The sequence below is a fragment of the Felis catus genome, chromosome A3, assembly GCF_018350175.1.
Source record: "Felis catus isolate Fca126 chromosome A3, F.catus_Fca126_mat1.0, whole genome shotgun sequence".
NCBI lineage: Eukaryota > Metazoa > Chordata > Mammalia > Carnivora > Felidae > Felis > Felis catus.
Window position 1 is genome coordinate 133,575,302 of NC_058370.1, and position 19,775 is coordinate 133,595,076.

The following is a 19,775-nucleotide window of genomic DNA, read 5'->3' on the forward strand; positions in this document are numbered from 1 at the left end:
AAGATTCTGTCAATTCTGTTTTTTTATTTAAAATTTTTTTTAACGTTTATTTATTTTTGAGACAGAGAGAGACAGAGCATGAACAGGGGAGGGTCAGAGAGAGAGAGGGAGACACAGAATCGGAAACAGGCCCCAGGCTCTGAGCCGTCAGCACAGAGCCCGACGCGGGGCTTGAACTCACGAACCGCGAGATCGTGACCTGAGCTGAAGTCGGACGCTTAACCGACTGAGCCACCCAGACGCCCCAGATTCTGTCAATTCTTAAAGTATTATCCATCAAATACCACCTGAAAAAAACTGCTGCTGACTGTGCAGCAAAGTTCTATGTAACAACTGCATATGGATACTTTCAGAACACCAAGGCTAGGTTATACGCAGAGGGAAGGAACAATGCATCCAGGTCTACCATACAGACGACACTGGAAGTATTTTTTAAACATCAAAACATTTACCAATGATAATTACAGAAGGAGGAACATACCCAAACCTCCTCTTGACAGCCAGAATCATAATAAGCACTTCAGTGGTATGAAGCCAAAACATTCACAAATGAAGCTCCTCTAAAGTGCGTCAAGAACAGTGACCTCAAGGAGATATTCTGCGAAAGGGCTTTCTTGGTCTCAAGTTTTACAGTGATCCAAAGTGTATGCTATCTCTTTCTCACGTACTCTACAAGCAGGAAAGTAAGTTTTTCAGAATAAGTGTCTCTAAAGTCAAATTTATTTATTCTGAGTGAGTGAGAGAGAGAGAGAGAGCGCGCGCACATGTGCACACAAGGGGGCAGGAATGGAGGAGGGGCAGAGAGAAAGAGGGAGAGAGAGAGAATCCCAAGCAGGCTTCATTCTGTCAGCACAGAGCCTGATGCAGGGCTTGATTTCGTGAACCGTGAGAGCATGACCTGACCCGGGGTCAAGAGTCAGATGCTTAACCCAATGAGCCACCCAAGAGCCCCATAAGTGTCTCAAACCCATGATGCCAAGAGGGACTGCAATATGATTCCTAGTAGTCTTAAAATCTGATAATGATCTTTAGAGTGAAAGTTCTTGAAAAACCATGTCATGAGTAAAGAAAAGGACCTACTGACTAATTAACAGGAGATCAATCTCAGCGGGGTCAATTAAATCAATATAAGGAAGCGCATCCATTCCTTCCAGGCCAGGGTGGATCCCGCAGTCCAACTGAAAGAGAAAAAAGGATCACAGTTTCCTACACGTTATTAAAACTTATTTAATAAACAGTATTTATAACAAATCCGTCACACACGCCATCGAGACGGACTGTATACACTGACATCTGGAATCCAGTCCTTAGTCAACGTGGCACAGATGCCGTTAACAATTCTAACTTCTCAAACATAAAACACAGCCACATTTCAGTCATAGGAAACAAGATCTAAGACACCTTCCCTTCAGCTGGTTTTGTGAATGCAAACTAACAATGCACGAACTCTTTTTCAAAAACCTTGGTTATCAGAACATGGGGGGCATTTTAAGTTCAGAGATTCACTACTACCAGACCTGACTATTGTGAGAAGATGCTAATCAAAAATGGGAAACTGACCGGGTCAGGGCAACGTAAGTATTTTAACGTATTAGGGAATGAGTTCTTAAAAGTCAGTCATTAATGAGTTACCTACTCATTTTGGGGGCATTACTTTCATACAATAAATGACTAAAAAGATGACAGTATCTGGCGTATGCCTGTTCTTTAATGATTGGGAGAAGCAAGAGGAGTGGAACCACAGGAACAAGATGAGCCACTGAAATGCCTTTCTAGTGAGGACTCTGTAGATCATCTCCCGTCTTTCAGACAAGGAAATGGGCATAGAGGGGCAGACTGCCTTGCCCAAGGTCGGGGGCCCCCAAACTTCGGTATCTACACTGCCGAACCAGGGCTCTATCATCCCGGGCAGCATGGGGGTGGCTGGGGCTCTGCACCTGTTCCGGCACTCAGTTCCTTGGCTGTCCTCCACGGCGGGTGGGGCCAGTTGGTTTGACCCGACCCTCCATGAGCAGAAGAGGGACCTGGTTGACAATTTTACAATTTTAGAATACATCTTCTCAGTTAACTTAATGTTTCGTCAAATTACTAAACAGAAGTCTACGTTATTCACATTAACATTACGCAGCACAGGCTACATATACAAACTATGACATTTTTCTGGGAGCTGAACAGACAGCTACAGTACCAGGAAAGACCTAACCCCCAATGCAGACACAGCTGTACTATTAACCTCCCTACAAAATAATTACCATTATTTTTCTTCCTTTGAACTCCAGGATAATACATGATCTTCCTACTTCTTGCCCAGCTCCACTGCAAACATTCAAGGGGAGAAGTAAAAATGATTAGAAACAACCAAAATCAAGCCCAATAAATCCAAACTTTCTTTTTCACAACTTAAATAGTGCCCCATTTTGATGATAACACTTATCTGAGGCAGGTAAGAGTTCTAGAAACTTACAAAGATAGGGAAGAGCGGTGTCAGTGTGGGAAAAGATGGAACTCAACCCTTGGGAGTTCAGGGATTTGGCAGTTGCTAAAACTTGAGAGGAGACGGTGCAGATACGTGAAGCCCAAGGTTAAATCCAATCTTCGGAATGTTAGGGCTAAATTATGATGTTAACGGAAATGCAATCTAGCGGTTATGCAGATTATCTGGTCATACTTTTAGGATCAGCACTTGAGTGTGAACCCGTAAGAACTTCCAAATTCTTTCATTTTCTTTAGGAAAATCATGCATTTACTACATAGCTTAGATTTAAATAGACTTATTTTATTCCTGGCTGTGAACCTCAGTCCCTTTTCCCTCTAGTTTGTTATTTCAGGGTGCTGGATGCCAAGTGATTAGGCTATTCTCCTTTCTCCCTAAATGAGTAAAAGAGCCTTAATTTCCAATTATCCTAAGATGCACTTGAAGCTAAGCCCCACCCATTTTTCCAGTCCCTCACCTTCTCTGATGCCTTTTCCCACCCGTTCTAGCTAACACTGAATTCACTCCCTGAACGTCAAACACTGTACTCTACGTGCCTCGCATACGGAAATGCCTGTTACACGGACCCTGACTTCGAGGACCTCGGTCCACTCACTGGGAGACAGACATGGGGCGGCTCCATCTCCAAATGGAGATCCTACCATCCAGGGGGACTCTGATGAGCAAAAATCAAACAACCGTGGTGCTGCCATGAGTTCCTGGCCGCCCACGTTAACTGGCCCTCTAGGCAACTTCTTAGGTGTCCCCAGCTCAGTTTTCTCTTAAGAGTTTCCACAGCGACGATTTCAAACTTTGTCGTCTTTCCTAACTTTCCCAACCTTCTTTCTTCTTCACTTGAGGCAGGGGCCTTCTCTGCATCAAAAAACATACAGCTTAGGGGCGCCTGGGGGGCTCAGCCTTCGGCTCAGGTCATGGTCTCATGGTTCGTGGGTTCGAGCCGCACATTGGGCTCTGGGCTGACAGCTGGAGCCTGCTTCGGATTCTGTGACTCCCCCTCCCGCGCTTACACTGTTTCTTTCTGTCTCTCCAAAATAAATAAATAAATGTTAAAAAAAATACAGCTTGTTTGCCAGTTTCCTCAACTTCACCTCCCAACTAACCCACATATTTCCCCTCCATTTCTCCTGTAGCAACACAACAGAGCTCTCTTTCTGTCCAAGGCTGACCTTGCCACCACGGATGTCCGCTCTGCACGCTCTGTCCTCCGGAGGCCCTGGACGCCTCCCCTCCCGCCTACTTTTGCATCACGACCCAGACCTGCTGCGGCGTTCTCACCCTAACATTAAAAGGCCTCCTTTCTGATTCCCCTCGGTTCCCACGCCACTCCTCTGCACGGCCGCCTCCTGAGAGCCCCGCACACTCCCTGCCGCTGGCCTCTCGGCGGCTCCTCGCCGTTCAAGCCGGCCTGGGATTTTGGGCTCTTCTCCCTTGGTGTTTCTGAGTCACGCTCTCCTCTGCCTCATTGGTTTTCCTCTGGAGATTCCCTACACTCACAGGCCTCTGCCCACACTTCACACGTTGACAGTGCGCGGGCCTCTCCTCGGCCCTCTTCTCAGGCTCCGTGATCTTCGGTCCCACACGTGTGACATGCTGATGAGTTCCAAGTCTGTACTTGTAGGCAGTTAGGTATTTCTACTGGCAAATCCCACAGGCACCTCATGGCCAAATACGCCAAACTCGTCTTCACCTCAAGTCCCTTGTCCTTGCTCTTTTTCCCTAGAATGTTCTGCCCTCAGATGTTGACACGATTGGCTCCTTTGGATCTCCGTCCAAATGTCACCTTCTGAGGCCTCCTCTTGACTACCTCCTCTCCTTTGCCCTTCGCACAACTCTACCTATCACAACATTTATACTAACACGAGGTTACTATATCCACTTACTTACGGTTTGTTTCTATTAAAATGAAGGCTCCCTAAGAGCAGAGACATTGTCTTTCTTACACTATTTAGCTGTAGCGCCTGGTATGCAGTAAATCTCAAGAAATTCTTGCTGAATGACAAAAACTTCCAAATTATAAACCTTGGAAACATAAGGCTAAGTGAAAGAAGTCAAAGCCAGTCACAAAAGGTTACATATGATCCCATTTAAGTGAGATGTCCAGAATTGGCAAATCTGTAGAGAAGGACAGCAGAGTAATGGTGGCCAGGAGCTGGGGAAGTTGGGAGGACATGGGGGTGACTGCTAATGGGTACAGAGCTTATATTCGGCATGATGACAATGCTCTGGAATTAGTGGTGATGGTCTTACAACTCTGAATATACTAGAAACCACTGAATTGTACACTTTTAACGAGCCATATGGTATGTGTAAATCGTATCTCAATAAAGCTGTTATAACACAGCAGAACTCCCACCTTTATTCCAGAATTGCCCCAGCTCCTGTACTCAAGTGACTAACACGACCCCTTACCAGCTGCTCAGCTTAGGAACCCAAGACCTCCTAACACTCCTCTCCACAACTGCCCCTTCCAATACATCTGATCAGCTACAAAGCTGTAAAGATGTCACCTCCTTACTCTCTGAAACCTACTTTCCAATTCATTCAATGCTCATCTCATTCCTGCCAAGCCCTCACTGCTTTTTACTTGGATTATTTCCATTACATTCCTCCTGGATTCCCTCCACTGAACTCACTCATCTGCTACACTGCTGGAGCAGATCTTCCTAAAGGAGGGATCTTAGGAGAGATCTTCCTAAAGCGAGAAGATCCTTAGGAGCGATCTTCCTAAAGCCGAATTCCCACTGTATCTCATCCGTGCTTAAAGCCTTCATTGGCTCTCTAGAACTGACATGACAAACACCCAAACTCCTTAGTATGTATACAGAGTCCTTCATAAACTGGTCCCTGACAGCCTTTCTCCCACCTCACCAGCTCATCTTTCAGCCACAGCCATGAGGAAACCAGCCACACACTGTGACCACTCTTTTTCACATGGGCCACTTCCTCTGCCTGGAACATCCTTGCCCGACACTTTACCGGTCTTTAATTCCTACTTATTCTTTAGGACTCAGCACTGCATCCGCCGGGATACGGGAGCTAGGTTTTGCTTGTCAGCTTGTTAGAAATCCCTTTTCCGTAGTCTCCCAGTACTCAGTGCAATGCCTATCGGTACTCTTCTAAGAGTTACCATTTACTGAGCACCTACTATGAGCTTCACTCCTTGCAATGTGTTGCTATATTATTTAAACGTGAAGAAATGGGTTCAGTGAGGTTGCTGTCCTAGCAAATGAGAGTAGGGACTGAATTCCACGTCTGATCCCGAAGTAATGGTCTCCTATTGTTCTAAATGATCTCTTCAGAACTTTTCACTTCGCGTTGCTATTCCTACCAAAAGAGTGAATTCAGTTAACTCAGCGCTGTCTTAGTGCCTAGTGTGATGCTTGACACTTGCTCAGTGTTCGCTGAACACAGGGAGAGAGGACAGGCGTGAACTAAGCAGTAGGGAACCTGTTATGTCTCCGGTAGGTGCTCAACTAATCCTTACTGGATGGATGCAGAGACACTGTCTACCTTTTGAAAAATGCACGAGTTAATGCGATGCTAACTTCTACCTAAACACGCATTTGTGAACGCAAACCGCTCATCTCTAGGACAAAGTTCTCCGCTTTGTCTAAGTTCTAAGCAGCATTCTAGATCTGTGAAGTGTTTCTCTGGCAGAAGGCCAGCTCCACTCAAAGACTAGCCTTCTCTCGTGGACAATTAAGGTTTGAGTTTTTGTCCTTCACATCTCTGCTCTTTCTCCTCTTTCTCCCTTCCTTATTCTGCTGGGGTCTGAAGTCAGAAGGTCAAAACTCAGAGCTCATTTATTTCCTCTTTCACATCCTGGCAAATGTCAAGTCCTGGAGGTAACGTAAGAAACAGATCTGGCTCTTCTTCACACCTGCCAGAGCTTAACCCAGGTCCTCGTCTCATCCTGCCGTCATCTGCATTGCCGCTTCCACTCTTTAGCGTCTAGGAAAGCGCCCAGCGGCCCAAAGAGACATCTTTTCCCGCCCCCAACTCCCACACACTCTCCCCTGAGACTGAAGAAAAAGCAAAGTCCCATTCAACCTAGCAGGCCCGTTCCGATCCACAGTTCTCCAAACCCCTTCAGCCCGAGAGGCCTGGCCCGCCACTGCGGACCAAGGGCAGACTCCCGAGGCCTGCGAGCGTGCGGGCGGGCGACTGAGGCGGCCAAACATCCGGTTACCCCTCCTCGCCTCTCACAGCCCGTGGCTTCATTCCCTCTCGCGCTGGTCCCTTACAGGGGTCGGATCAGCAGCTGGTCACTTTCCTCAGCAGGAATCGCAGACATCTCGGAAGTCTGAAGGCGAAGCGGGGCTGAGGATCAGGTCACGGAGTCTTTCTAAATTGGAAGCAGAACCTCGGGGAACCACAGGTAGGAGAAGCCCATCCATCCAGAGCACAACTTCCGGCCCTCCGGCGCCCGCGACACTAAGCTCCTCCCCCCGACTTCCGGTCGGAGAAACCGGGACGCGAGGTTCCTCCCCTCGGCGGAGTCCGGAAACCTGGGGCGGGGTCAGTTCTGCGCCTGCGCGACGTCTCGGGGGCGGGGCCCGGCGGGCGGGGCCTGGGGCGCCGGAAAAGCTGGCACTGGAATTCGAACTGGAGTGGCTGCCCCAGTGTCCGCTGCCTGGGCTGTGGGCGTCTGACCCCGACCGCGGGCGGCCCCAGGGGCGGGCCAGAGGCTGTGAGGTGAGAGCCGGGCCCTGGCCGGTCCCGGACTGAGCCTGGCCGGGAACGCGGGTCCCGAAGGCGGTGCCGGCGGGGAGGCCCGCGGTAGGGCGGATGGGTGGGGCCGCGGGGGCTGCGGTCTCCCCCGGGACCCGCCTTCCCGGGGCCGGGGACCCAAGTCCCCAGGTGGCGCGGAGCGGGCGGCGGGAGTGGAGGAGCAGGCCCGGGCCTGCGGGAGGATGCGGTGCCCCAGGTGCCAGGTTCCTGTTTGGGGTGGGACTGCAGCGCTTGTGACGGCAGGTGTCGTGTGTGGATCGGTCCCGTCGGACACGGAGACAGGAGTGGGAGCCTCCGCGGGGCTGCTTCCGGAGTCGGACTCCGCTTTGTGGGGCCGTGAGGAGCGCTGTCTTTTTGTGTCGGCTCCTCTCGGTTTCTCCACGGCTCCAGCCCCCTTCCCCCACCGCGAAGGGCCGGCGTGGTGTCTGTCCTGTTTGCTTTCATCCTGCGCACCTGCACGTGGCAGGCGCAACACAACAGTGCGGACTACGTGGGAAGCAGGGTGGGGTCTGGAAAGAGCTTCGGCGGTCGGGTCTGTCTTAGGTTCCAAACTTGGCCCCACCCATTATTAGCCTAGCGACCTGGGGCAAGACGCTTAGAGTTTTGGCTTCTTCATTTGAAAAGGGGCTGTGATACTGCAGCCTTGCTGGTCAGTAGCGAGGGTTACAGGTTTGTATAGCGCCCAGCACTGGGCGGCACACGGTAGGTGTTCAGGACAGGAAATTGGTATCTGGGAGAAGGTTCTTCAGTTCATTAAACGTGTCCTTTGCCAGTCTGTGCCAGACGTTGGGTACACAGATGAAATACCTAGCCCCCATCTTTGAGGAGCTCACAGTTGAGAGAGTTCCAAGTTAAACAGAGTAAGATAGTTCCAAGTGGGCAGTAGCCGGCTGGTGCTATGACCAGGGTGTATGTGCTCAAGCTGTGCAGTGCCGGTCCCTTAGCCCAACCTGGAGGTCCAAAGGAGGCTTTCTAGTAAAGAAGAAGCCTGAACAGAGTCTTGAAAGGTGACTGAATAAAAAGGTGGAAGGGCGTCTGAGGCAGACAGAATGGCAGGAGCAAAGCATGGAAACAGGGAGCTGTGTGCCTGCTCTTTGCATTCCTTCGAGATGAACCTGTGAAGCTGGCCGTGGAAGACGAGACTGGAGAGGTCGATAGGAGCCCCCGTCACGGAGGACCTTGCATGTCCTGGCCAAGAGCTTTGACTCCACTCTCTCTAACTTTGGAGAGCCAGTGAAAGATTTTAAGCACATTACTGGCATCACATTTGAGTTTTAAAGAAATCTTTTTAGCTGGAGGTTGGTAGTAGCTTTAAAGTGGCAAGGAGTCCCGTTGGGACATGAATTCCTTCCTTAAGTCGCATGCCAAACTCTGTGCATCTGTGTCTTGCTGTGGGTTGGGGACGCACTGCTTTCATCAGGTGATGAAAGAGTGATTATACCCAGCAGCGGGCTAGGGATGGCATGCACCAGTTAGAGGTGTGGATGAGCCAACGGTTCAGGAGGTTTATTCAGCAGATCTTAGTATTTTCTTGGAGGTGGGGCTTGGAGGACATTGCGGAGTTGATGACTTCCTGGTTTCCACCAGAAATAATAATAATTTACTGAAAGGGAAAGGAGAGGAGCAGAGCAGATACGGAAGGGAAGGTGAAGCGTTTGCTTCAGCCATTTTTTGCATTTGGTACGTTTGGAACATCCAAGTGACAATCTGTATCTTTGGCCTCATTTGTGTGCGTGAATAATTTAGAGACAAGAATAATTTGCTCCGGAACATGCATCAAAATAGCAGCAGATATCGGGGCGCCTGGGTGGCTCAGTCGGTTAGGCGTCCGGCTTCGGCTCAGGTCACGATCTCGCGGTCCGTGAGTTCGAGCCCCGCGTCGGGCTCTGGGCTGACGGCTCAGAGCCTGGAGCCTGTTTCCGATTCTGTGTCTCCCTCTCTCTGCCCCTCCCCCGTTCATGCTCTGTCTCTCTCTGTCTCATAAATAAATAAACATTAAAAAAAATAAAAAAAAAATAGCAGCAGATATCAAAGACTTTAATAAGTGCCTTTCCCTGCCTCAGCTTCTCAATCGGTGGTGGAAAGAAAGTCTTAAGGAGTAGCAAAGGCGTGATTGTGCCAGTGTGCCGATTTCCAAAGCATTCCAGTATTCCAGGGACTTGAAGGGATGCTTCAGGATTTCACTAGGGATGGCATAAAATTTTATTTTAAAGTCATATTTAAAATTGTTGTATATTGAAACATACACACACACACACACACACACACACACACACACACACACACACACACTTAAGATATAATGTCCTTAAATGTGCTGTCAATATTTTGACTTATCAGAGAGTGCTAACATGGTGCTTTATGCTGCTAGGGTAACCCAGTTTGTGCAGACTTTGGAATAAGGCTCTCTTGCCATCTTGTTCTTACTGAAAAGCATCCCATGAATGCAAGGTGATCGGTGGCAGCAAATGATCTTCAGTAGCCTGCTAGTCTCCCTCCTTTTACTTACACCTTCTGCGGCTAGTTCTCTACCCACAGCCAGTCATCTTTCTAAAATAGAAGTCTGATTCTATCCCTTGACTGCCTTTTAACAGCCTCTGGAGTCTTGCTGTTAAACCTAACCCCCAGACTTTTGTTGTGGTTTGCAAAGCCCCCTTGCACCTTTCTGTTCATCGGTCCCTCTCCCTCCTGCTCCCGTGAAAGCCAAGGTGGCCTCTCGCTGTTCCTGGCAGCAGGCATGTGCCCTCAGGACCTTTGCACTTGCCCTGCTCTCTGCTGGACTGCTTTTCCTCCGCACCTGTGCGGCCACCCTCCTTTCCTTCTTCACGTCTCCTTATTGCTCACTTCCTCGGAGCATCTTTTTCTAATGTGCTCACCCTTCCTTCCATCAGCTGCGTCTCCTGAGCTTGCCTTCATTTCCCTCATAACAGTTCTTTCCTAACAACGTGTGTGTATTTGGTTTTCTTGTTGGTCTGTCTCATCTTTCTGAGAATGGGCCCCCTGAGGCCAGGGCCTTTACCTGTCTTATTCACTGCTGTATCCCCAGCATCTAAAAGGCGCTCACTGGGTACCCAGGAATGAATGAACGAATCAGGTTTTCTTGCCACTCCACAGATGAATCAAAAATGTAGAAATAAGTTGGATGATGGGGCTAGTGAAAAAGCTTGGGCTTGGAACTCAGTCTTGGGCAAGTGGCCTAAGGACAGACACTGGTGAGTGGCCTGAGAATGATGGGGTCTCCAGATAGAGTGGGAGAAACTTCTCATGGGAGCAGGGACATTCAGTGACCACCCCACGATTTATTCATTCTTGTTCCTTCATCAGGTACCTTGTTTTTCTGAAAAGCACTGATCATGTCGGAATGACAGGAAGCTCTCTGTGCACACGGCCGTCTGTGGGAGCTTTGAAGACAATAAAATAGTATTCGTTCCACCGTAAGCAGATTCCCTTGTTCCCTTGGTAGGATCCAGTCCTTAGTAAAAATTGGTTAGGTTATCTTACTCATAAATCCTCCTGAAAGATGGGTCACAGTTCCCTCATCTATAAAATGCAGATTATAACCTACCTTCTATAAGCCCCCAGCATAATATGCGGCACAGAGGAGGGAAACCCTTAAAACAACATCTGGAGCAAATGAATGTGTCACCAGGTTGCTGTGAGAACAGTGACATGATGCATTTGGAAGCATGTGAACTATGAAGCATTGCCATGCAGGTTACTTAGCAATTTTTCAACTATAATAGATGTGCTCCTGTGAAACAGGCAAGTATAAATTTTGCTTCCAAGGCGTTAATTATTACCTAAGAAAAAGATACATACAAGACTGACTCTGGAAGACTCAAGGCCGCCTCCTTCCCTGGCCTCACGAGAGTGCGGAGGGGAGAGCTGGCACCTTGGAATGTTTTTATGTCAGTTTTTTCTTAAAATTCGCTCCAGACCTGGAGAAAAGTGCACATTTCTGGGCTTCCGTTCTAAGCCCGACCATTCACAGGATGCGACCCTGAGACAGCAGCTGAATCTCAGTGCCTTGGTTGGTCAGCTAATACGTCACATGTTTTACTAAGGTCTTGAACTGATTAAAGAGCGGTGAGGCACTTGAGTGTTTTGAGGAGTAGATGACGTGTGTGTGTGTGTGTGTGTGTGTGTGTGTGTGTGTGACCCCCTGAAAACGATGCTTCTCACGCCCCTGGATAGGCCAGGAAGGTTTCTGTCCTTCTGGTTCATTGCGTCAGATTTTTCAAACTTAAAAAGAAAAAAAGAACGAAACAGCAGCCTCCGACTTCTGTGGTCGAAGGAGAATATTCGTTTCCGGTGAGAGGACCCAGAAGGAACTGGCGATCTTTATTCCCGCGATGCATAAAGTGACGGGAGGTTATTTCTCCTGCCGTGACTAACTACCGTTTGTCCTTCCAGGGGGAGCTCCTCTGCATCGAGCGACGGTGAAAAATGTTTCGGAAAGGCAAAAAACGGCACAGTAGCAGCAGTTCCCAGAGCAGTGAAATCAGTACTAAGAGCAAGGTAGGGGGAGCGGACGTAGGAACAGAATCCTAAAGCGGGGAGAATCTTGTCTGTCCTCACTGGCACCGCACGAAGGTACCAACCGCGGCACAGCTGCCGGTGTTTTTCGGACTAGGCGCGTCTTCACATCCATTGTTGGTGCCAGAGACGCATCATCCCGCGCTCGATTTAACTCCGTTCTGTCGTGGAGATCTGCCGAGATTCTTCCGTGCCCGAACCCAGCTGGGACAGAGGATGGGTGAACGGTCTCAGTGCAACACTGATTTTGCAGCATTTTACATGATAGAAATTGCAGGCAGTCGGGGGGCCGGAGCTCTCGAATTCTGGGATCGGTGGTTGTGTGTACGTAACTGTAGTTCTGTTCACTTACCGCTGAGCTAGGTGGGTGGTGAGGCAAATGCCACGTTTAGGGCTCTGGAGAGAGTGAGAATGTGGTTTGTAAAGGGGCCTCAGAGGCCTGAGTCCCCGTCCCGGGACCGGCCTGTGTTTCTCGGTTTCACCGCTACCCTTTCCACCCCCTCCCGAGCTCTCGGTTCGAAAGAGACGAGTGTGCTCAGTGCTGGCACGCGGTGGGGTGGGAGAGGAACCCGCGGCACAACGTGGGCAGGTGCCCGCCCCCGGGGAGGTGAGCCCTGCGCTAGCCCGTGCGGCCACGCCTCGGTGGCGGAAGACCCCGTGACGGCCACTCGGGAGTCTCACTGAGCCGGTGGGCTTCTAGCCAGAGGCACAGGAATTTGACGTCGTTCGGAATCCTGCCCGAGAGTGGGAAAAATCGACCGTTTCCCTGAAGGGTTTTGAACTGAGGCTGGTCGAGAAGCTTCCCGCTGTTACCTCTGCAGCCCTTGTGTGGGGGCCCCCAGCCTGGGCATCTGGTCCGGCCCAGTGTCGTTCTCTCGATGAGAGAGCGGATAAAGGGGCCTTGACCTGCTCGGGCAGAGCAAGACCGGAGCTCGGATTTTGCGGACTCCAGAGGGAACCTGCTAATGGCCTGAGATGTTGGTTCCGGGCCACGGGTTCTTTGAGGTGGCCGGTGGGGCCCGGAGAGGTACGGGAGGGGCCACCTGCCGTGGAGTGAGGGCCTGAGCCCCAAGATGATGGGGACCGCCCGCCCTGGGGCAGTTGTAACAACATCTCAGTTCCAGCTGCCTTCCCCCCACCCTGAGTGTGTACGCTCTTTCCAGTTTTCAGTCCCGCACGGAACGTTACGGTGAACGTCTCTGCGCCTAGAGCTCTGTTCTCATTGTACGTTCTGCCCTAAGAGGCCCCACGACGGGAAAAGGGAAAAAACATATGTAAGGCCTGAAACAGTTTTGTATTCTCCTCGATTTCACTTCTCGAACACGGAAAAAATATGAGTACGTTGTACTTTTAAAATCTCACTTTGATTTGAGGTGAAAAACAGTGGCTAATTTTTTGAATCAGGAATTTTCACGGAACGCCGTTTCTAACGAAATGAAGCCTATCCAGGGTACGATTCTATAGAACAGACCACGCTAACATGGATGATGCTTTGTGTTTTGCTTAACAGTTTCATTGAGTTTTCTCTGCAATTCACACTGAGAATTGTGCTCTGGTTGCCGGTAGGGCTGCGCGTGACCGCGTGAGCCACGTCCTCGTCAGAGTAATTGCAGAGGCGCGGGAACGGGGATTAGGCCTCGACTGGAAGTCTGGGGTATTTTCTAGATGTAACCTTGGGTGAATCACTTCACCCCGCTGGGTATCTTTGCTCATTTATGATACGGGATCATGCTCCCTGCCTGCTTTCTGCACCGGGTTCTTTTTGGGGTCAGTGGAAACTAAGTGAAAGCAAGGCGTAGATTTTCACACAATGACCTAACTACCAGGTGTCTTACAAGGAGGCGGGTGTAACGGCTGTAGTTTATACTGGGAATGTCCACACCGTGTTTGTCTGATGCTGTTATGGTAGGAGCAGTTGGGACTACCTGTTTTTTGAAGTTTGCTATAGAATTTGTCTTTAGAACAATCTGTCACATTCGACCTGCCTGAATAGTCGACCTGCTTTTGTATGTGTTGATTCAACTATAAGAAGTAATTTGAGTGTTTGTTAGAGGATTTGAGAGAAGACAGTGCTTCTAATTCTGTTTCCATTTTTGTTTGTTATTTCTCAGTCGGTAGACTCCAGCCTTGGGGGGCTCTCACGATCCAGCACTGTGGCCAGCCTCGATACAGATTCTACCAAAAGCTCAGGTACGGAGAAGAGTTGGGCCACTTATTAAGGCTTTTAACCGGTGTTCACAGAGTGTTACCGGGGTAGCACAACGAATTCTTGTGCGCTGGGTTTGTTTGTTTGTTTGTTTGTTTGTTTTCTCCTCTGCCATTTTGGACAAGAGTTTGGAAATGGCCCAAGATCTGGTGGGACGTGAGTTGAAATGACTGGCTTAAGCCACTGCTTTGGTGGTGCTGGCACACGTGGGCCATCTGCTCGTCATGGCTTCTAGAGCAAACACGTGTGAAAAATAGCACGGTAACAATTTAGGGGTTTCAAAACAGCTTTTCAGGACATGGGGTGGCAAAGCGTGAGTTCTGTTGGAATGACCTTGCTTGAGGGCCGTGGGAGAAGCATCTTGCTGTTGGAAGGGTAGCATCTGTCAGTCTCCAAAACATTTATGCAGCTACCTGAAATTAGTAGCTCCTGAGAAATCAAAAGGTACCTTCTCATCCAGGCCAATAAACGGCTAGAGTCTAACTGGAAATATAAAAATATATATATATTTTGTCTACACTCTGTCTACTTTTCCCTTCAGGATCAGAGACTAATCGGTCTATGAAAGTGGGGATGGCAGAGGGGTGGGATGAAGGCAGGGACCATATGATGTGAAAGAGCTTATGGTAGCGTAAGGTCTATTATTTTTACTTCCAGATGTCTTAAAAACATTAAAAACTTGGGCATCTTTTTCTACATAAACATAACCTAAAAGTAACCACGTAGTATTCCTTTAATGTGGAAGATTACGTAGTGCTTTGTGGTAATTTTGGGACTGGCCAGATCTTCCAGCCCACACGGTTCTGCAGCCTGATGCCATCTGTCGTGTAACATAACATCTGTTAATGTTAAGGGACTTCCTGTCTGGCATTATTCCATCTACATGAAAAAAAAAAATTGCGGTTTTTCTTTCCTTTTTTTTTTTGACCGGTAGCGGTAGACCAGATTTGCTGAATGGGGAAAGCAAATTAATAGTTAACATGGTAAAGAGGAAGAAGAAACCAAAAAAACTCTAAATATTTTAACGTATCATGAAGGTACCCAATCATTATCTAGTTGACAATTTATTTTTCTCCTGTGTTTTGGTTTATTCCTGTTGAGATTTTTATGTTTAGTGTATTATGAGTGTATCACTGAGGAAATGGTTAGTGAAATTCCAAGTTCTTTCCTATTACTTCAAATAATTTTGCATTAAAAGTTTTTTATTTTCATTAATGGTGAAGTTTTGATGACAGTCTGTTTTTTATTTGCAGAGGGGTTGAGGATACCCTGTGACGCAGATATTTCTTTTGAAGTCTTACCATTAACAATTTTTCTTTCACCTTTAGGACAAAGCAATAACACTTCAGATACCTGTGCAGAATTTCGAATAAAATATGTTGGTGCCATTGAGAAACTGAAATTCTCTGAAGGGAAAAGTCTTGAAGGGCCCCTAGACCTGATAAATTATATAGATGTTGCCCAGGTAAAAAAAAAAAAAATAATAATAATATTAGAACATTCTAGAGAATAAATTCATGGCTTTGGAGAAAATGTTCCATGCTTTTATCACTGTTACAATGTTTACTGAGCACTGTGGTTATAGGTGGTACAAGGTGTGTAGGACGGAGTCTCAAGGGAACAGGGACAGTTCTTTCCTTCAAAAAACAGCACTTTTTATGTTCTTGGGGCTGACTGAGCTCCTCATTTAAATGAGGAGCTGAGTGCCGTGACTGGTTACACACCATAAGTTTGTCTTTTCAAACAGTCTGGCAAACCTTACTGTATTTCCGTTGAACTAGTTACAGCTCTTTGAATAATCTAACTCATAGTGGTGTTGACCTATCAATGAATACCCTGTTTGCAACAAGAATTGAGGTGAAGTGGGTTTCAAAAACATCCCAGTCAGTGGGGTGCCTGGGTAGCTCAGTTGGTTGAATATCCAACTCTTGATTTCGGTTCGGGTCATGATCCCAGAGTTGTAGGATCGAGCCCCATGTTGGGCTTCATGCTAAATGTGGAGACTGTTTAAGGTTCTCTCTCTCCCTCTGCCCCTCTCTCCTGCTTGCACTCTCTCTCAAATTAAAAAACAAAACAAAACATACCCTAGTCAAGAAGATTTAGACAAAATAATTTTGAAGGAAAATTAAGAATAAAAATTAAGACAAATCAAAGATGTACAGTTAGTGCATAAAATACTGTAAGACCTGTGCCCTTGCCAGTGTGGAAGTGGACGAACCAAAAGACTTAAATTGCTTCCTGAATTTCCACAAAATGGAGCCACACAGGTCTTTGTGTTTAACAAAGGGCTGTTACCACGGTGGAAGATTCCTCTGTCAGTTCAGAGAGTGCTGGTTACTCTAGGGATGTTTGGTCTGGTAAATCATGGAGAATGGGATCATTAGATACAAAGTCACGTCCTCAGGAAAGCACAGGAAGTCTCTTCTGTCTGAGGGGAATAAGCCAATCTAATTCGCCATCTAACAGAGACCTCTTGGTAGTCTGGACTGATACAGTTAGTACCCCAGCGTTCAGTTTGGGATACGGTCATTGCAAAAGTGAGCAAGCAACAACCAGTCCAAGTATCGTACTGAAGGATGGCTAATGTTTCCCCCCAGAAGTGGACTCGGCTTATTTTCATTCTGATAAGGACCGCTAAGTCTCTCAGATCACCCCGGGCTTGTCAAAATTCCATCAGTGACAATAGCATTGCGATTATCCCATCTTTTGATTCTTGAAATGCTGGAAGCCCACGGTGAGAGGTCCCTGGCAGGAGGTTACTAGAACCACGCGAGGAGCCAAGAATGGAGGCATGCAGACATAGCTTCTTTATCAGAATTTCCTTAGCGTAGGCAAATGTTTCCACACAAACGTTTACGGCACGGAACATCTACTGAATGCCAACGCTATCTTGTTAGTTGTGCAGAAGACAAGTTAGGCAGTATTCTGACTTAGGATAGAACTGGATAATCTGCTAGGGAAACCATCAGGTGTCATCTGCTCATCAAGCTCAAAGCCCTGGGACGTGGCGGGGGGGACCCAGACCTACCTACCAGCTGGGAAGGGTGTAAAGTGGCTTTGAAACGTGCTTCCTGCAGCTGTTTCCTGGTGGTTTCATGTGCTGACATCAGCATAAGCTTGGAGTATTTTAAGATCTAAATACCTTTAGGGGCACCTGAATGGCTCAGTTGGTTGGGCATCCGACTCTTGATTTCAGCTTGGGTCATGACCTTGCAGTTCATGAGTTCGAGCCCCACATTGGGCTCTGCGCTGACAGTGTGGAGCCTGCTTGGGATTTTTCTCCCCCTCTCCTCCACTCTCACACACACGCACGCTCTCTCAAAATAAACTTAAAAACATAGATTTAGGATCTAAATACTTTTTTTTTTAGTGTTTATTTTTGAGAGAGAGAGCGTGTGCATACAGGCGGGGGAGCGGCAGAGAGAGGGGGACAGAGGATCTGAAGCAGGCTCTGTGCTGACAGCAGAGAGCCTGATGAGGGCTTGAACTCACAAACCATGAGATCATGACCTGAGCTGAAGTCAGACACTTAATCTGCTGAGCCACCCAGGTGCCCCAATAGCTTTATTTTTTCTGATGTAAATGTTTAAGCGTCCCTGGGACCTGTGAGAAATGTTTTCAGTTTATAACTGAAATTATTAATGTCAAGACAAATGGATGTGAATTTTGCTCAGCTCTGTGAACTGTGAAAACAGAACAAAATCCTGGTGAAAGTTTTTCTTCTGCCTCTTTAGAGAACGATTCTTGCCAGGCTACTGTGTACCCTGCATTCTTTTTTTTTTTTTTTAATGTTTATTTTGTTTTGAGAGACAGAGACAGAACCCGAGTGGGGAAGGGGCAGAGAGAGAGGGAGACACAGAATCCAAAGCAGGCTCCAGGCACCGAGCTGTCAGCACAGAGCCCGACGCGGGGCGGGAACTCACTAACCGTGAGATCATGACCTGAGCCGAAGTCGGACGCTCAACCGACTGAGCCACCCAGGCGCCCCTTGTGTACCCCGCATTCTTAAAAGGGTTTGGGTTTGTGATGGCCAGAAGCTAAACTTGACTAATGAGATTTAAGGAATGTGACATAATTGTTAATGCAGACCATGTAATTTATTTTTACTTTAAAGCAAGATGGAAAGTTGCCTTTCGTTCCTCTGGAGGAAGAATTTATTATGGGAGTTTCCAAGTATGGTATAAAAGTGTCAACATCAGATCAGTATGTAAGTAATATTTCTTAGAGAATCTGGGAGGCAGGCTGGGAAGGGGCCACTTGTAGTTTTGTCTGCTGTTTGCGGAATTGTTGGTTGGTAAATGTCCCTGGCAGCTGGTCTTAAAAAAATGACTGATTTCTGAGAGGTAACGGAGACCCCCTTTTGCTCCTCCTGTATGGTAGGGCCCCACCAGCACCCCGCACTGCTGGCCCCTAATGCGTTTTTAACTTAGGATCTCATGCCAGCTCAGGGCAGATGTCAGCTTGGAAGCCTGGTATAGAGAAGAGGCTCATGAACTCAGATCTTATTCCTGTCTTTCTGGAATTTTAAGTAGGAAGGGATAACCCTGAAGGCAAACTGCCCCATTAACTGAACGTTCTGGAATGTCCGTTTGGGTGAAAAGCCTATAGAACTGTTTTCTGCCAGATCCATAGCCATGCTGTGTAAAACCTCACGATTCTGCATGGGAAATTAAGTACGTAAAACATCCGTAACACGGTCACCGTCTTGCCTTCTCCTGACTTCCGTAGGATGTCCTGCATCGGCACGCTCTGTATTTAATCATCCGGATGGTGTGTTACGATGATGGTCTGGGGGCAGGAAGAAGCTTGCTGGCTCTGAAGACCACAGATGCCAGCAATGAGGAATACAGCCTCTGGGTTTATCAGTGCCACAGCCTGGTGAGGTTCAAGTTGGCTTGCTTAGTCTCTCATTCATCAGACGAGACGGTGAAACCACAGCGTGCTTACGGTCTTCTCAGAGGCCGAAGAGATGCCACCCACCGTGCCTGACACCTGGCGTAGTGTGGGTGACTGGCCCCAGGTCAGCCAGCTGGCCAGACCTGCCGCGGGCGGGCAGTTGTCCAGCGGGGATCTCGAGGTCGGGGCTGTCATGAGGCCGGTGGGCAAAGCGGTGCGCCCTCCTGAGCAGAAGCCCCTCCTGTTCTGTCCCTGTTGTCTTCCGGACTCGTCAAGGTCCCTCCCAAAGGCCAGGTTCAAGTTACCACGCATGCTTCTCTAAAGGCACGCAGGAAGGGGGCACATGACACGTGCAGGTTTAGGAGAGGTGTTAAGAGGGTCCGATGTGTACCTCTGCTGGTCAAATGAAATTCAGGAAGAGATGGACAGAGTCTCTTACTCTATCTTTTTCACTTAATATAGGAGCAAGCACAAGCCATCTGCAAAGTTTTATCCACCGCTTTTGACTCCGTATTAACATCTGAGAAATCCTGAATTCTGCAATCAAGTGGAAGCTGACTTCGTGTGGGAGTTCGGTGGTTTTCAGCCTGCAGGGTTGAGCTATTATGGGAGTAGGAAGTGGTGAAAGTGAAGAAATGCGGTGTGTAACATACTGATCATTTGCTTTTCTATTAAAATGTGTCTTATTACGGTGAGTTAACTCTCAACGAGGTTGTCCGCTTTCTGCGACTAAAAAAGAAACCTCCCCTCTCGCTTTTAAACACAAATGAGCCTAACACCTAAGCGTCACAGAAGTGCCCTCAGTGAGTGGCGAGCACGGAGCGCTTTCCACGGAGGTCACGTACCGTCCCCCGGGGCGGCACGTGGGCCCCCCGCCGGCTGGGAGCACCGGTCACCTGGTCTGGAACAGCG

The 19,775-nt window shown here is 48.2% G+C and overlaps 2 protein-coding genes across 10 annotated transcripts in view; one reads left to right on the forward strand and one right to left on the reverse strand.

The window, feature by feature from the left end:
* CPSF3 (cleavage and polyadenylation specific factor 3) overlaps positions 1-6,938 on the reverse strand; it is a 39,090-nt gene extending 32,152 nt beyond the window's left edge. For 2 of the 4 annotated variants that reach the window (XM_011281328.4, XR_002155267.3), the window contains exons 1-3: positions 6,739-6,938; positions 2,253-2,316; positions 1,081-1,178 (exon numbers count right to left, since the gene is read on the reverse strand). In XM_011281328.4, the coding sequence (XP_011279630.1) occupies positions 1,081-1,178; positions 2,253-2,316; positions 6,739-6,788 (212 nt within the window). In that variant the 5' untranslated portion in view covers positions 6,789-6,938. Of the gene's footprint in view, positions 1-481; positions 799-1,080; positions 1,179-2,252; positions 2,317-2,464; positions 6,711-6,738 lie in introns of those variants that run through there. The other 2 variants (XM_019827943.3, XM_045054990.1) reach the window with 2 other exon arrangements.
* A 113-nt stretch (positions 6,939-7,051) lies between these two features.
* On the forward strand, positions 7,052-19,558 carry ITGB1BP1 (integrin subunit beta 1 binding protein 1). Of its 6 annotated transcripts, none has more exons than XM_003984512.5 (8): positions 7,052-7,189; positions 10,550-10,659; positions 11,639-11,743; positions 13,873-13,951; positions 15,296-15,432; positions 18,082-18,174; positions 18,696-18,845; positions 19,326-19,558. In XM_003984512.5, exons 3-8 carry the CDS (start codon positions 11,672-11,674, stop codon positions 19,395-19,397), a joined length of 603 nt encoding a protein of 200 aa, XP_003984561.1. In that variant the 5' UTR covers positions 7,052-7,189; positions 10,550-10,659; positions 11,639-11,671; the 3' UTR covers positions 19,398-19,558. The 6 variants fall into 6 exon arrangements, with proteins under 6 accessions (XP_003984561.1, XP_006930553.1, XP_023107900.1 ...); XM_023252132.2 differs by lacking the exon at positions 7,052-7,189 and adding an exon at positions 7,255-7,273; XM_006930489.5 differs by lacking the exon at positions 7,052-7,189 and adding an exon at positions 7,285-7,421.
* The last annotated feature ends 217 nt before the right edge of the window (positions 19,559-19,775 follow it).